Source organism: Chamaea fasciata, unplaced genomic scaffold (genome assembly GCF_029207755.1).
Source record: "Chamaea fasciata isolate MVZ Bird 193981 ecotype frontalis unplaced genomic scaffold, bChaFas1.0.hap1 SCAF_5, whole genome shotgun sequence".
In the NCBI taxonomy this organism is placed as follows: domain Eukaryota; kingdom Metazoa; phylum Chordata; class Aves; order Passeriformes; family Sylviidae; genus Chamaea; species Chamaea fasciata.
In genome coordinates, this window is record NW_027094090.1 from 22,740,954 (window position 1) to 22,758,749 (window position 17,796).

Below are 17,796 nucleotides of genomic sequence, written 5' to 3' on the forward strand. Positions count from 1 at the left end.
GCTGTTTATTTTCACCAACCTCTATCCTATTCTTTTGCCAAAGTCTATTTATCATCCATAATCACATTTCCCTTCTTACACATCTACTTTTCATGAGTTCATGGACTTTAAATGCCTACTTTTTTCATTTTGAAAAAACATGCTGTGACAGAAGCCTGGTTTCATTCTCTGCACATACTCTTATTACTAATGGACCTACCTGTTTTTATTTCCTTGACACTACCCATTATCTGGCAATGGAACACTGCTTCTCTCTCCCTCTCTTCTGTTCATGGGTCTGGAAAGCTATCATTTGACAACCATAGTCTTTCAGCCTAACCCAGGGCTGAAGTAAAATCTTTATTCCAAAGGGAAAGCATATTTTTTTTAATAGTGGAAAGGAGGAGGAAGGAAAAAATAGGCATAAACCCCATCTTTCTGTTTAGTGCTGCTGCATTAAAGAGCCATAGGAAAAAAAGAAAAGGAAATTTGTTTGTGAAACCATTTCAGCCACAGACCTTTTTTTGATAAATGTACAGAACACATTAATCTGAGGAGTTGAGATTCTTTTATTTTACACCTAATACAATTCAAATTTTAAGGATTACTTGCACAGAAAAATAAACACATTTGGTATAAAAATTTATCATCACTTTAACACCTTTTTTTCTTCTTATGGCCCCTGCCTTCTCTGGAGCAGAAACATATAAAGACTAATGGCACAAGTTTGTTTTATTCTACAGCATTTTTTTTTTTGTTTTTACATACTCAAGTACCCTAGAGGACAACAGCCCGCTGTATACAAGAACCATTTTCTTCAGCCTGCTGAATTAAGTTTCATAAAGAACCAAAGCTATAAAGGCATTTTAAAAACCACTGTCTCTTTTTTCCTTTCAGAAGCACTGACTTTTTGCACTATTAATATACATAGTGTTACATAACAGCTCTTGAGTACAGTACATGCAGCAGAATATATCTGTTGTATATAAAACATACATTTAAAATCTTGACTTATTGGAATTTTTGGAAGATTGAGTAATTGTAGAATGCCCACTGCTCAGAGAAAATGGTTTGATAGTACAAATGTCTGCATATGTTGGCCACTGGAAGAATCCAAGGCTCACTGGAATAGTATCTGTAGCACATCAAGGTGCATAAATAATTTACCTACAATGTTAAAATACAACTTAGCAAAACCAATAGTTCAAGATCTTATGACTGGGGGCTGGAACTAGAAGATCTTGATGGTCCTTTCCAACCATACCATTCTATGATTGCTATGTTACTCTTCAGTGGTTGCAAGGAAGTGTGGTGAGAGTTGCCCCTCTCCTCCCAAGTCCTTTATAAAACCTTTAATAAGCAATTGTTTTCCAGATGAAGAAACTTATTTATGTCTACTGCCTCTTCTCTTCATTGCAGCTGTACACTGTGGACAGTACCATTTCCCTTTCGGTGCTTCTGTCAGTCCAACACATCCATAGTGGAACCACTCAATGGGGCACTATAAAAAAAGTTAAAAGAGAGGGTTTGGACTGGGAGATTTTTTCAAAATGCCTATCACAAATACAATTCTATGAAAATGAAACGTGAGTGGAAAGCATAGATTCTGCATTTCACACAAGTCACAAAACAAGGAGAGGGGAGGATCTGCAACATACACTCAGTACACTAAGCAAAATGATAAAAGTTCTAGGAGTCATATATGGACTCACATTACAGAGCAAAATAAGTATGTTGTGCTTTGAAATACTTAGTCTGACAAAGTAATCTTATCACTTCTGTTTAAATGCAGTTATCTCAGTAAATACATTATTATATTCAACTGTTCTTTGAAAACTTTATTTGAAAAGGACAACTCTTAGTAGTGAAATAGCTGAAAATTCACAGAAATCAAGGATATTTGAAGCAGGGCATTTTTCAACCTAGCAAAGGCTGAAGATTTCTAAAAGAACCTGAGCTGTGTGGAGAGATGAGAAGTTTCCTGAAGGATGGTTCAAATCATATGCACTTTCCTCTAAAAAATTCTATCCGAAAACAAATTAAAAAAAAAAGCAACTCCTACAAGCAATAATTATATGCACAAGCCTCTCATGAATCTTTTGAACTTTGTTACTTACATCTTGGTTATCACAGCCTACCATTTCACCATAGGACACCTAGTAAAATAAGAAAAAAAACAAAAACCCTTAGCAATTAACATTTTGAAAGGGCCAACATTTGAATTTCTTCCTTTGAGGAGTTTTTTCCATCAATAGCAGTAACAACATTTTCATTTTACTTTTGTTACACAATCCAAACACCATCATGTTCACAGTGAATTCATTTTCAAAAACTGTTTATGCAAAAGAAGATACGTCTGCATATTTCAGACTGGATAAAAAACTGAATTCACTGTGAATCCCCTCAATTTTTAATTTAATTATTCCTGAAGTCTCCATTACCAGATTTAAAACTCTCCAAGGATATCACATCACTAAAAAAGATTGACTATTTTTAGCTTCAACAGTTAATTATTCACATCACCAGCAAGTAAATAAAAACAGATCAGAAGTTCAAGAATAAAAATATAGTTTTTTTCAAAATTAGCATTCAGAGAAGGAATTTCAGCTACATCAAACAGCACCTGCAGTTGTATTTCAATTTGGAGGCCATCCTTACCTGATTACAAATACAGTAACGTGGCTCATTTGGATCATAGGTCCAATCAACCTGGCTATTAGAATCAGACTCTGGTATTACTGCTGTTTGCTGAGACAGTTCTTGTGCCAGTGCAGATGAAGAAGAACATGATGATAGAGAGGAAGAAGAAGATGATGAGGAGGACTGCTGACTTGAGGATTTGTTGTTGTTTCTGAAGAGTAAAAAAAAAAAAGTAAAAAAATAGCATACATTACTTATTTTTTGACAAGTGAAAGAATCATTAAACAAGTACTTTGTTGACTCTGAAATACTGCAGTATGTAAATCCCAAAGCTATCATTCACATTTCATTCAACCACTGCAAGCACTGGAATGCACCCACTGAATGCTCTTGGAAAAGGAAACAAGTCATACCAGCTTACAAGTGCAAGAAACACAGTTCTAATCAATGGAATTTAACAGCTCTAAACTTTCAAGTGGCTTTAACAAATGCTTTTCTTCACAAAGTTTTCCATCAACAGTCTTGGTGTCAAGTCCTTATAAAAATAATTACCAATAAAACAGGAATTTACATATAAATAATATCATATGTCATGTACAATAGATAACAATTTTGAAGACGACCAATTCTCTGTTAATCTCCACTCAAGCATCAGCAATCATTCCATAGGAATGGTGCCAGAATAAAATTTCTCTGATTTTGCTTATAGGTCAGACCTGACACCCAAGATATTCACAGATGAAAAATGCTTCTAAAACAGCATTATTAACTGAGTTGTGAACACAGACAAATTTGAATGAAGAAAAACACTCAAGTGAATTTAGAAGGAGGGGCATTTTGAAACAAATTCTTTCAAGTGCAAGTTCTGATTGTTGACTGTGTTGACTGTGACACTGTGTTGTTAAAAATGTTTTAAAACTTCATTTCAATCAGAAATAAAATTCATTCTCTGTTCCAGACAGTCAGTCACTAGAAAGTGCCAGTTTCAAGTAAACTTGACATCAAACAGATCTCCAGATTATTTCAAAACCATCTACAAATCATTGCACAGTATTTTCCAACATTTGCTGTTAGATCAAATCTCTCCGAAATACAGAAAAACGAGGGAAGAAACCTGATTATATCTCAGATAAAAAAGCAAATCAATGGAGTGAGTTTGCTTAAAAAAAAGAAGCGGGAGGACTAAAGAACACAGCCCTGAACAAAAAAAGGCCAACAGGCAGTAACCACCTTCTGCTGATTCCTCCCCACAGATAATAAATACAATGCATTTCTAATATGGCTCATGACCTTTTCAAAGAAAGCTCAGCTGTCTTAAAAGTTATAATTGCAGTCAACAAGTAAGAAAACCTACTTGCTTTTTCTGCCACTTCGTGAATCTGTAGTTGATGAACTTAACGTCTGAGTTAATGTAGATGCCAGAGCTGATGACGAATACCCAGCTGAATCTCTGGACAATGAAAATTCTCTTCCAAGCTGAAAATCATTGTTCTTAAATGCTTCATAGCTGGCTTTTAGACTGGACGTTCGTCTTCCTTCCTTCATCTGAAAGGAATACTGATACTGTATCAGATTACACAGTAAAGCTCTTATTAAGGCTGCTACTTTATGATATGCACAAGTTCACTTGTTACCTTGTTAAAGAAATTATGTACAGAAGGCAATTAAATGTGTAAGAATATCCTCCAGGAAAAGTTAGAAAATAAGCTGTCCCTTTAAGCCACTTATACAGGATGAAACTGTTGCATATTAATAAAATTCTAACATAAGAACTGAATCACATCAGCTGAAAGTGAGTGAGCATGGGAATTCAGATTTAAAAAAAAAAAAAAAAAAGAAAAAAAGCAGTCACTAGCCTTTCTTCCTTAAGGGGATGGCAGAATGACAAGAATATTTTGACATTACCTGTGCCGTGGCTTGCACTGCTTGAGCTGCTGCCATGGTAATTGCACCGGCCCCGGATCCTGAAGATAATGAGCCCAGGTTATATGATGCCAATGGTTGAGAAGAGTTTGTATTGTATGCATTGTTTGAAGAGGATGATGAATTACTGTTTCGACACCCTTGATGAATAGAACACATTTATGAAATTCAAAATGAAACTAAATTCCTTTGCATTTTAAGAAGAGTTATATGACAACCAGTGAAAGAGTAGGAACTCTGTTTACGCATCAGACTAGTTTAATCATTTGGAAAAAAGATTTTAAAAGTAATTAGACACAGCCAGTATTTGTTTATGGGAGAAAAAGTAAAAGAAGTTTGTTCCCTATCTATCTTCATGTGCAAGGAGTCCTTTTAGAAAGACCGCTCTCACTACGATACTCAGCTATGGAAGAAGAGATGCAGCTGCTATACCTATGCCTATATTGAAACAATTCTCACTACAATAATCCTCAAGAAGAGGGTAAGAATGATTATGTACCTATACATAAAGTAAAACTGAAGTAAAACTTTCAACAATCTTAATTCCAAAAACTACAGATCAGTTTTAATAGAACACAATTTCCAGGGTCATCTGCAGAATGACAGCTGCTCAAATTTAGCTACATTTTATTTGCAGCCTCATGTGAAGTTTCTTCAAAAGAAAATTGAAATAGAAATGACTGGAACTACTTAAAACTAACAAACTTTACTGAGGTAGTTGACTTACTGTAACTCTTTAGTCTTTTATTTTCAGAAAAGAAACTATAAAACACCTTAATATTGAGAATAGACAGAAAGGTTTAGTTTTTTGTAGTCACTATTCAAAAAGACTTTTGACATGGACAACACATGAAAGAATTTTATTTTCCGACCAACTCTTAAAAAAAAGGGTGTGAAAATTCTTTTCCCTTACTTTGGAAATTGTTGTATGCATTTTTTCCAAAAATAATACATTGATCTCATGTAGTTCTACTACTGGCTAAATGGAACTGTACTGTTACTTTCCTCGAAGTGTAAATAAAAAGAAACAGCCATCATACAGCTGTTAAATGACAACAGAGCAGACACACTTCATGGACAACACAGATGAGAAGAATGCCTGCAATTTCTCATGTTTCAAGTGACTGAAAATGCCAGGGGAAAGGATATCAGCCTCGGATTGAGGACTGGCTGAATGGCAGATCCCAGAAGGTCATTATCGATGGCACAGGGTCTAGAAATTCCACAAAGGGAAGTGCAGTGCACCTGGAGAGGAATCACCCCAGCAACAGTACAGGCTGTGGGCTGACCTGCTGAAAAGCCACCCTGTGGAAAAGGATCTGAGGGTCCTGGTGGACAACAAACTGTCCCTTAGCCAGCAGTGTCCTCTGGGGGCTAAGAAGGCCAATGGTGTCCTGGGGTGCATTAGGACGAGCACTGCCAGCAGGTTGAGGGAGGTGATCCTGACCCTCTACTCAGCCCTAGCAAAGCTGCATGTGGAGTGTTGTGTCCCATTCTGGGCTCCTCAGTACAGGAGACATGGAGTTCCTGGAGTGGGTCCAGTCGAATGAAAAAAAGATTATTAAAGTACTGGAGAACCTCACTTAAGAGGAGAGGCTGAGGGAGCTGGACCTCTTCAGCCTTGAGAAGAGATGACTGAGAGGGCACCCCATCACTGTCTAGGAGTATCTGAAGGGAGGGTGTCAAGGGGATGGAACCAGGCTCTGCTTGGTGGTGCCCAGCAATAGGACAAAGGGCAATGGGCAGAACCTGATGCACAGGAAGTTCCAACTGAATGTAAGGAAGAACTCCTTTACTGTGCAGGTGGCCACACACAGGACAGGTTGCATAGGAAGTGGTGGCCCAGAGACGCTGTGGAGTCTCCTTCACTGGAGATATTCAAGAAATGTCTGGACACAATCCTGTGCAATGTGCTCTAGGATGACCCTGCTTGAACAGGGAGGCTACACCAGATGACCCACTGGGGTCCCTTCCAACCTTACACAGTCCATGATTCTGTGATTTCAAAAGACTAACTCATAAATACAATTAGGTTTCTCTTATTCGGATTAAAAAGCAATGAAATTAAAGACAATCAGGATTACCTGGTGTATTTTCTTTAGAAGCATCTGAAGTCAGGGTAGATAGAAGAGCTTCAGATTTAAACTTCTTTTCAGGAACATGATCTGTTGTACTATGGTGGGAAGATGGATTGTGTTTCCTTTCTAAATGAAATAAATGAAGGGAACTTAATGTAATATCTATTCAGCTTGAAAGTCAAATTTTGCTAGCACTTTCAACTAATTCCCACCAGCAAAACCTATTTCATTCTTGCACTTCTTAACAGACATTATTAGCATTTATTATGCTTTGTTTTCTCCCTGAAATGATGGAAGGAAAAAAGTTCTGAACCATCTTTTTCCTGATACTACTCAACAAAAAAACCAAAGGAAACATAAAAAGTGGCCATCTTTATAAGTTTCAAATACTTACTCTCTACTGGTGTGTGAGAATGGGAGTGATGGTTATTCACAGGCTGTGCTGGTGTATCCAGCTCCAGAGACCCTAAGAGGGAGGTAAGAAGGACACGAAAATTGAGAGTTGGTACTGTTTTAACTTTTACATACTAAAGGAATCTTTAAAATATGAACCAAATCACAATGCGGTTGTATTTATTTTAATCAGAAGAATTTTTGCTGGAGTTGAAACCCTTTCTACAGTACAACCAGGAGCCAGTGAGATTAGTTCTCAAATAAAACTTGGTGACTGCTACTGTCAAACTGCTGAAATCAAGAACTTAAAATCAAGGCAAATAAGAACCAACAACATTGCCCTCAACATGCCACTTACTCAAATGAGTTGCAGAACGGCTGCACCAAAAGTACTGACAATCTACACCAATATGAACTGAAGACTGAACAATGTAAACTGTATAAACAAGGCATCTTGTCCCCCTGAGTCCACCTTGTCACATTCAGTCAAAACTCAAGAAACAGCAGTTTCATCTTTCAAGATGATTTAACATTCAAAAGAAAGGGCTGCAGATCATCATCCAGATTTTCTTAATATTCAAAATACACACAGCTACAATACAAATAAAAACAAAAACCCCCGCAAAACCAACAAACCCCACCCCCACCCTCCCCCCCCCAAAAAAGGAAAAAGTCAGACGGGCATAAATTGAAGTCTCTGTCGAAGAATAACATTTCTTGTAAGATGAAGCTAAATAATCACATCATAGGAGAGACTTTGACTATAAATTTAGAACAATAATTTTGTATTCTGTCCATCAATCTCTAATAAAAAGATCTGGAAGTAGTTGCAATACCTACCAACTTACATTTACACAGAAGACAAAACAAGAAAGCAATTCACATTCATTTTTCAAAATCTGTAGCTTCAGCATTTCCTTACCTCTTCCAGTGCTTTCAAAAAGCACTGAAATACATGAGTATATGAGTAATATCTAAGTATTGCAAAAGTTTAAATATAATTATTTAGAAGAGGATCAAAACATAAGGAGCTATTTTGGCTAAGCGAAGTTCAATCATGTGATGAACTTGCCCAAAGGCTGCCCTCTGGTGGGACTTCAACCATATGTATTTACTCTGAAAGCTAAAAATGTTAAAGAGCCTCCTATTTCTAGTTTTAAATAAAAACAAAGAAACAAAACCCTCAAACCAAACAAACCTTAAAGATCCAACATGCAGTCTAGTACTTCTCTGTTTTGCATTCTTGAAATCCTATCTAGCAACCTCTCCAAACACATGGTTCAACAGAAAGTAGCATCACATTCTAAAACCAGCTGGGATTTAAACTAAACTAAACTAAACTAAACTAGTCCTTTTCTGTAATTGCTAGTTAATTAATAGCATTTAATTTAGAGTTGTCTTTTTTGTGCCTGTTATTTGTAATAGCAATTTCAAATAAAATAGCCCAAATTCCAAGCTTATAGAACAGAGCAACAAAAAGTTCCAAGAAAGAATACATATTCCTAATATCCCCAAGTGACTTGAGTCAATTTTCACTGTATTTCGCTATGAGGACAGCCACTGCCTCCATAATCACAGTAGTTAAATCAACTTAGACATTTATCACAATCACATTTGAATTTTATGTCTAAGTGCTGGTAAGTACAGAAAATCCAGATCCTTCTACCAAGCTGCCAAAAAATGCTGTAACTTTACATTTTTATTCACATCCTGAATACTAGAGTACTATATGGTTATATTTAACATGCAGGTTTGTTACCTAAAATGCTGTTTCTTCACTGGCCCTTTACATAACAACCCATTCTCACCCCTTTAGAAAAGAAAACCATCAAGTACATGGAAAACTAAAATAATGACCCTCCTTAGTTTGGTGGCAACCAGTTCAAGGAAGAAATGGTACCCTTACAACTGGGTAGGTGGCATGCTTAGGCCAAAGTAATTGGCTGAATACCTACAGTCATTAAAAACAGTTTAAAAAATTATGTATCTTACCGTAGCAATTCATAAGGACAACAGTTGTGTGAAAAAATTATTTTACTTAGTTGTATTTTGATTCCACTGCTATAAATTGAGGTGGAAACTAAAATTTGAGACTCACTGATGCAAATTGGGTTAAAAAAGGTGAAAATACTGGCAGCCACTTACAAGTGTACAATACTTTAATTTTGCAAATGGACAGAAAGTGTCTCAAGTTCCTAAAGAAAATAATGCATACTTACGTCTCTCTAATATTTCTGTAATTCCAGCATTATCTGCTTCAAGTTCCATTTTAAATTTAGCGAGTTCCTGGTCCAATTTTCTCAAATGACGGTCTACCTGTTTGTTAGACAAAGCAAAAATAAATAGCATCCACTTCTGGAACATAAATATCTACGTCCTTAATCTCAGGCTTGCTAAGTATTTCCCTTCCAGCAATTTTGTGCCATGCAGCACTAAGCACAATAATGCACAAAAGTGATCTTTTTGATCCCCTGTACTTCCCTCACTCAGCAGAGACACTGCTGTTAACAACAAAATAGCATAGGCAAAGCTCCAAGACAATTCTTTTCAGAAATAAAGATGAAGAAGACTTAGAGGTGCTCTGGTTATGCAAACACAAAGGGGAAGAGAAAGAACAGTATATGACATGGACTTTAGTAGAAATTAGGCTGCTTTGGAGAAATTGCAAGTTCTGAACTGTGTGTGCAATTTTTGTGCCACTACAAACACCAGTAAATTCGCTGTGTACTGAGTCTTAACTGAAAGGGGAGACTCCTGTCTGTTTCAGCAAACTATGATGTGCTCTTGGGTATTAAAAATTAACCAAAAAAATTCTCAACACACTATCATGAAAAGAAACACTACATTCAAAATGCTTTCTACATCTGTAATCATACAGCAAATTTTACCCATCTTTATTAAAAACTGGGAGGTTTTTCCAGTTATCAAATAAGCAAAAGAGAAGGGGAAGTTCTGACTTCTAGACCAAATTTTTGTCTAGTTGCAGTGAAACTAAAGCAGTTGTTTTATGTCTTCTATATTTGAGTGTAGTCTGACTTGCAGTTTCTGTTCTCTTGAGAAATGTAAAATATATATACTTAAACTTTATACTTTAAATCATGTGCCACCCCTCTCTGGGTCTGGCCATCTATCCAATTTTTTACCCCATGAATAGTGCACCTGCCCAAGGCACAACCAGGCAGTTCTTCCAGGAGAGTGCTGTAGGAAACAGTGTCAAAGGCTTTACTAAAGTCCAGGTAGGCAACATCCACAGCCTTTCCCTCATGTACTTAGCAGGTCACTTCATCATTAAAGATCAGGTCATTCAAGCAAGACCTGCCTTTCCTAAACTCATGCTGCCTGGGCCTGATCCCCTGGTTGTCCTGCTTGTGCTGTGTCATGACACTCAGGATGACCTGCTCCATGACCTTCCTCTGCACTGAGGTCAGGCCAACAGGCCCTTACTTCCTTAGATGCTCTTTCTGACCCTTCTTGTACATGGGCATTACATTTGCTAATTTCCAGTCAATTGAGACCTCTGGTAAACAGCCAGCAGTGGCTCAGTGACCTCTTCCACCATCTCCCTCAATGCCGTGGGGTGGATCCCATCACAGCCCTAGACTTGTGTGTGTCTAAGTGGCACAGCAGGTTGCTGACCTCCCTTGAATTACGGGGTCTTCATTCTGCTCCCCACCCACTTCTTCCAGCTCAGGGGGCTGGGTACCCTGAGAACAACTGGTCTTGTTATTGAAAACTGTGGTAATGAAGGCATTAAGTACCTCTGCCCTGTCTTCATCCTCCATCACTATGTTTACCTCTGTATCCAGTAAAAGGATGGAGATTTTCCACAGCCCTTCTTTTATTGCTGATGTATTTTTAAAAATATTTTTGTCTTTCAAAGCAGTAACCAGATAAAGTTCTACTTGGATTTTGGCCCTTCAAATTATCTCCCCACATAACCTCATAAAATCCTTGCAGCCCTCCCAAGTTGCCTGCACATTCTTCCCAAGGTGATACACTCTGTTTTTTTCCCCAAATTGAAGCCAAAGCTCTATATTTAGCCAGGCTGGTCTTCTTTCCTGCTGGCTTCTCTTTAAGCACATTGGGATGGGCTGCTCCTATACATTTAAGATTTCTTTCTTGAAGAATGTCCAGCTTTCCTGGACTCCTCAACACTGCATCCCAACAGATTCTCTCAACCAGTCTTCTAAACCAGGCCAAAACCATGCATTAAAACATTATGATTTCTAATACTGTTTCTCTATTTTACATTTAAGTAACACTTAATACCCAAAACCCCAAAATTCTTGAAAGTCAATAAAATATTAAATTTTTCTTTCATCAGAAAAACATCTGTATGTAGATGATATAAAAGTAAAGGCAGCACAGCTTATCAAAACACTTAGAAACCTCCTACAGCATAAATTCAGGTAATTCACCACAAGTCTTATGCCCACTTACCAGATCATATATTTGATTAGCCAGTTGCACTTTTTCATCTGCATCTTCCAAAGCCTTATAATAATCCTGTTATGAAGAAAAATTTTTAAAAATTATGAATGTAACTGAATTAATTGCAGTAAATTTAAGCTATTGTTATGAAGAACAAAATATGTCAAAAGGAAAAATTCAAGTCAGTTTTCAGAAAGACTGTGGAATTTTACTATAAACAACAATCATCTAAATTTTAAATGAGAGATACAATATATTTCATTTTATTTTCTCTTTGTTAGAAAAAGCCAAATTACAAGATAGGGACACTTCCTACTAGAATGATATTTAGATTTCTGCAAGAAATGCTACAGGAAATGAAACAATCTTAGATTTATTTTATATTACACAGCATCATGTTATGGACTTCAAGTAAGATCATGTCTTTTACTTCAGGACTACCACAAATCCTACTGTTCTTCAAAATGATGCTGAAGTACTCAGTGGAGAGGCCCTTCCAGTATTCAAGTTAAACAGAGATGATATTGCATATCTTTTAAATTACTTTAAAATAAGTTTCTCTAACTCATAAGTGCATTCTAAATAATTTGACTAAAACAATCCAGAAGTCTCCTCTAACCAATGAAAATTCACAGAAAAAACCTTTTTTTTTTGTTAAAGGTATGTTTTCAAATACTTTCACTTTAGATTTGAACAGACTTTACTGCCTTTTAATTCTCAGTTTCTACTGAATAGTATCATATGTGAAAACTACTTGAAATTTTGATTCAACTCAAGTCAAAAGCAAATTTTTCATTTATTCTAGTCAAGTCAGAGCTCTGACCTTTTTCTTTTTTAGAATTTAAAAATCTACTTGCATTAATTAAAGAAGAAAACCCTAAATTCGGGGCTGAAGTTGCCACTGTAGGAGACTACAAAGGAGTTTCTCCTGACAATATGATGGACTACATTGCTAACGGTACCACCACCAATGCTCAGGTATTGAAGGATAACACAGAACACATCCATATTCATGTCCTTATTCCTCCCTCTCTCAAGATACATAGACCACATGTATAATGTGTAGAAGGACATAGGCAGAAATTCACAGGAAATTATGAATCTAAGCATAAAAAGTATCTTCTAAAAGAAAGCAAATTAACTTGGGCAACTTCATGTCACACAAACAGAAGCAAAAAATCGGAGCTCAAAATTTAGTACCAGGCTTCCTCACCATTTCAGGATTACATTTTTTTTAAATGCTAGCAAGTGCTCAGTCAAACTTGAGAGAAATTCTTGATCAAAACCCCCTTTCACTCACTTTTCTCCTCCAAGGTAGTTCCATCCACCTCTATGAAAGCCCAAGGGAAGGTACAGTTCTGAACACTTAAATCTCCCATCAATCATAAACCATTTTTTCCTAAGGTTGTATTAGTTTGCAAAAAAAAAAAATCTGACCCACTCCTGTGATGTCCTTACTTTTTTGATTGATGTCATTTGTTCTTCTCTCCATTCAGGTTTGTTTTTCTTTGCATTCATAAAAAATTCATTTACCCTCTGCTCAAGCTGATCCATTGCATCTGTAGCATAGGAAAAGATTGAGACAAATGTTATCTTCTCATGTACACAAACATTAGAAAATAAGGGGAAATTTTTTTCTCAAACAAAGTTGACAGGACTGAGGTGCAAACTATTAGAGAGAAAAAAAAGGAAAAAACAAAACAACCAAGCAACAGTGGACAGCGGAGGGAAATATTTACCTTAATTTCCAAGAAGCAGAATTGCATTCTGGTAGGATTCTCATCAAGGTTCTTGTGCTCTCCAGCATGGGACAGGCAGGACTCCAAGTTCTAAAGGTTTTTTGTCCCTAAGAGCAGTGGTAGTGACTTAAAGCACGACCCAAACTCCTCACCCAGGGCTCTAGACTGCTGACTTTGGAACATTCTAGCCAGTTACAAACTGAGCAGGAAACAAAATGTTCTCCTAAGAGAAACAGTCAAATACAAAACCAAATAATTGAAAAAAATTAGTGTCTCAAAAAGGTAGACCAACTGAAGAGCAAAGTCACTGCCTTTAAGTCCAGGGCCTCTCCATTGTTTGCTAGGAAGGCTCGGGGCAAACTGAAAGCACTCATAAACTATTCCCTCCACCCCCTGAGGAGTAAATGCACTAATGAAGTATTATTTGGACAGGATTCTCAATTCCATGAAGTGGAGAAATATTGTAAGGGGGGAAAAAATAAAACCACCCATTTTCTAACATTAACTATCTCTAGAAAGGAAAATGTCAACCACAAGTTATTTTTTTCACTGTTTATTGAGACAGGAACAGGGATTCTCTTCCCTTTCCCCTCCACCCTTCTCCCACTGAGTTTTCTATTTCAACAGCTGGACACTTGTGCACTCAACAGCTTGCATATTTCCAAAAATATGCAGCTGCCTCAATCAAACTAGCTTGGACAGCCTTGCCAGGATAGATGACAGTACCGAGGTTTTTTTCCCAGCATTCTCAGTGACATTGTCCAGCTATCAGTTTTAAATTAAATAGGACAATGCACAAATCATCTACAAACTTCAGGCTCTGGCTGCAACACACCTAAGAAATCTTCCAGAAACCACCATTAAAACTGGATCATATTAAAACTGCCAAAGTAAAATGTAAATTAATTAATTAGTTCAAGAAGCTCATGAATACCTATATATAATTTACCCTTAAAATCCAAGAGGCCAAGGGTCTTCTCAACTCTGTGAAAATGCACAGCTAGAACTAACTGTTTACATAAATAACCAAAAATCATTCATAGTAAATGAGCAAAAATATTCATCAATCTTCATTATGCTGGGAACATTCAGCATCAAACTCAACAGGAACCTAACAACTGACTGGACAGAGCACCATTAATCCCAAGCCGCAACAGTTGTGACATAAGTTCACATCAACTTTAAGACCCAGACAAACAAAGCAGTCAAACAGTTTTGTAATAAAACAGGCTAAAGTGCTAGAACCTGAACAATGAGCATTTTCCACTTGCACCATGTAGAGAAGATTAAGAAGCCTGAGAGGCAAACAAGAAGCACACACTTTATTTGGAGGCTTCTAAAATCTTTATTCTTTGACCAAATGAATCTAATTTGGTCCAAAAAGCAAACAGACAAAATGTTCTATCTCCTAGAACACAAGCACCTTAAGTGTTAGTTATTCTAGTGGCTCCATAAAGAAGAAATGATAAAAAGTATCTTCCCTCTTCACTTTTTATTGACGACATGTTATCAGTCTGTGTGAAACTGCCTAGGGGAAAATCTCCAAAGAAACTTGGTCTCTTCTCCTGAAAGAGCAGAAAAGACAAAGGCGAGTGCAGGCCAGATCTTTCAAATTATATGGAAAGTTCTCTCTGCTACACTCAAGTTCATCCATTTTTCTCATGATATTATATTCTGAGATACTAATTTCTTAGATCAAATTTCCCAAGAGAGTTGCCAAAACTTCTAAGAGAAGTCCTTTTACCACATCTTGACATTTTACCATGAAAACTGATAATCCATGATTTTAACTTAAACAGAGAAACACATTTTATGCTTCATGTGGAGCTCAGTTTAACCTCAAGAGTCAAGTCCCAACTCAGATGATCTTTGCTTTTTCCACAGCAATCTCAGAATATACTGTTGATAGGTTTATTATTTCTTCCAACTAGAAACTGCAGCAGCTGCCTCATTAGAAGTCAATTTGATGCAAACAGGACAAAATACAAAGTCAACAATGACACTAAAGCAGTGCAGCAGAGGTATTATTGAATTACAAATCATGTAGATTTCTGGGACAACATCACTCATTAAAGTACTGTTTTCAAGTACTTCTGAGACACCAAACCACCTCCAGGTTTGCATGCAGTGCTCATCAGGCAGTTGGGCAAGTGATGCTAAAGAGGTGCTAATCCAGAAGTTTCATAAATGCCTTTGGATACCCTGCCAATAATTAAACAAGAATTACAGAAGTACTAAGGTCTGAGAAAATTTTTCTCTATACCTAAGATTGGTCCTAGTATACAATATTCACTGTCATTTACTACTTCCAGTAATACAACATGGAATGTTATTTGCCATTTTCAGTTAAAGCAGAGGAAATGACAATTGCTGTCTTGGCATTGCTAGCTGTCTCAGTTCTTAAACATACCTAAAAAAACCCCAACCTACTATCTTCTTTGCCTTCTTATGGAACGGAAATAAAATTTGTGAACTTGTTCCAAACTATGCAAGTCAGGGAGCTGCTCACTTGCTCTCATGATGCTCCCTGGTGACAGCGGCTTCAGAGGTGCTATCTCCCAGAAGGAGCCATGACCGTTCCCACAACTTTAAGCACTGAACCCAAGACAATATTTAGATCACAGTATACAAAAAAGTCCTATAGACAATTCTACATGTGTCAGTATGGCCTGTTAAACAGACCTGCTGGGTCCACTGATGTAAACATCCAACGGAAAGCACTTTCAAGTATTATAAAACTATTGCCACTTAGTGCCGCATTTTGTATTCCTATACAGTATTCCCTTGTTATTTCAATCGCTGCTCTTTCTCTCATTCTCCTTTACAATAGCCTGGCCCTTCCATATTGATGATAGCTGTCATCTTTTGTGCAGTAGCAGTTTCATTAATACTTTTGGATCACAGTTATAGATAACCATATAAATTGTGTGTTAAATGACTGCAACAGCTACCCAGGATGTTACAGGACAGCTAAAGTCCCAGATGAGATTGCATTAGGAAAGATGAAATGGCAATGCATCCTGAAAACAGCCTAAGGCAGTGTATTACACCAGGATACAAGCAGAGAGATACAAAGTGATCTACAAAGAAACCTGAAATATATTTATAAATATATTTTGTATAATATCTATATTTATACAAAAGTAGACATTTATATAAAATATAATTTGTATAAAAGCGAAAGTATATTTATAAAGCATATTTGGTTGCGTGTCAGCAAGGGCACAACGGGCCGAGCAAATAGCACCTTCCCATATACTGTTATTAGGAAGCTGGCTGGAAAGTTTCAGGGAAAGCATGCCGCTGCCTACTGGAAGGAGTGGGACATAACTCATGTTCCAAACCACCATCACTGCTCTTAGGGATCAAAAATCTAAAGAGTTTGGGACGTGCCACCGAAAACGCCTTTGGGAGCAGCACAAGCCCAGGAACGCAGCTCCGCTAAGGCGCTGCCTGCGCCGAGGCCCGGCGGGCGGGGGCTTGGGGCGGGTCGGGGGCTGCTGCGACAGCACCAGGGGCGTGCGCCCCGCCCATCGCCTCGTCGCGGCGGCTCGGCAGAGCCTTCGCCCGCGGGAGACGACGAGACGCCCCCGGGCCCGAGCGGCGGTGCCGGAGAGCCGGGGCAGGCCCGGGGAGGGGGCGCGACCGCCTCGGAGCAGCGCGGGGGAGCGGGCGGAGCTGCTGCCGCGGGCCGGAGCGACGCCGCTTCGCCTCCTTCCTTCCTTCCTTCCTCCCCTGTTCGGCCTTCCCGCCCCTCCCGCCCTGCGGCGGGGGCGCGGCGGTGGGGCCGGTGCCCGCGGGGCGGAGCGGGGCGGGCGCGGAGGGGGCGGGCGGAGGCGGAGGGGGCGGGACTCACGTACTCTGCACCTGCAGGTCCATCTCGCGCATCTCGGTGAACCTGTCGCGCAGATCCATGGGAAGCTGCTCGATCACTGCGGGGACACGGGGGAACGGGAGAGAGGGGGGAGGGAGGGAGCCAGTCAGTCACTCGCTGCCGTGGGGGAGGGGGGGGCGCCGCCTTCCTCTCCGCGGCTTCCCCCGGCTTCCCCGCACCGGCCGTCCCCGGCGCCCGGCGCCCCCGCCGCGCACACACTCACTCTCCAGATAGTCCTCCAGGTACAGCATGGCGGCGGCCGGGCCCGCGCCCAGGGGCTGCTCGAGAGCGGGCGCTCGTCCCTTCCAATATGGCGCCGCCGCCAACAACACCAGCGCCTCGACTCAGCGAAAACAACATTGGCGGCGGTCGGCGCTCGCCCCGGCCGCGCCGCGATTGGCTGCTCGCGCCGCTGACGCACACCGCGGCCCGCGCTCTGCCGCGCGGCCTCACGGGAAGCGTAGTCCGGTGGGCGAGGCGGTGGGAGGTTGCGCGTCCCGCTAGGCATTGTCGTTCCGGCTGGTCCGCGGTCCGGGGCCGTTCAGCGATCCTGGGGCCATTCCGCGATCCTGGGGCCATTCCCGCGGTCCGAGGGACATTCCTGCTTCACAGGGGCCGCGGGACTCTTCTAAGGGAGCAGATTTCGGCCCTCCGGAGCGTCTCCGACGCGACCACAGCGCCGCAAGTCAGGCGAACGGAAAGGGAAAACTTGCAGCCTCTTGACTCAGTCCCGAGGCTT

The 17,796-nt window shown here is 39.5% G+C and overlaps 1 protein-coding gene across 3 annotated transcripts; it reads right to left on the minus strand.

The window, feature by feature from the left end:
- Positions 1-530: 530 nt before the first annotated feature.
- On the minus strand, positions 531-17,401 carry ING3 (inhibitor of growth family member 3). Of its 3 annotated transcripts, none has more exons than XM_066183028.1 (12): positions 17,281-17,401; positions 17,044-17,115; positions 12,903-13,003; positions 11,454-11,519; positions 9,233-9,329; positions 7,015-7,086; positions 6,627-6,746; positions 4,525-4,583; positions 3,974-4,164; positions 2,638-2,830; positions 2,097-2,135; positions 531-1,480 (listed from the first exon to the last, which is right to left on the minus strand). In XM_066183028.1, the coding sequence occupies exons 1-12, from the start codon at positions 17,306-17,308 to the stop codon at positions 1,364-1,366; spliced, it is 1,155 nt and encodes a 384-aa protein (XP_066039125.1). In that variant the 5' UTR covers positions 17,309-17,401; the 3' UTR covers positions 531-1,363. The 3 variants fall into 3 exon arrangements, with proteins under 3 accessions (XP_066039125.1, XP_066039124.1, XP_066039126.1); XM_066183027.1 differs by having other exon boundaries at positions 4,525-4,682; XM_066183029.1 differs by lacking the exons at positions 17,044-17,115; positions 17,281-17,401 and adding an exon at positions 13,184-13,375 and having other exon boundaries at positions 4,525-4,682.
- Positions 17,402-17,796: the final 395 nt, after the last annotated feature.

What these genes read in the sequence shown, in the direction of transcription:
- ING3 (XM_066183027.1), bottom strand. Translation starts at nt 17,308, where the DNA reads ATGCTGTACCTGGAGGACTATCTGGAGA. An exon ending in GATGGACCTGCAGGTGCAGA is followed by an intron (nt 13,004 to 17,043) that starts GTACGTGAGTCC and finishes CCTATGCTACAG; the next exon opens with ATGCAATGGATCAGCTTGAG. An exon ending in TAGGCTGTGATAACCAAGAT is followed by an intron (nt 1,481 to 2,096) that starts GTAAGTAACAAA and finishes CTTTTTTTATAG; the next exon opens with TGCCCCATTGAGTGGTTCCA.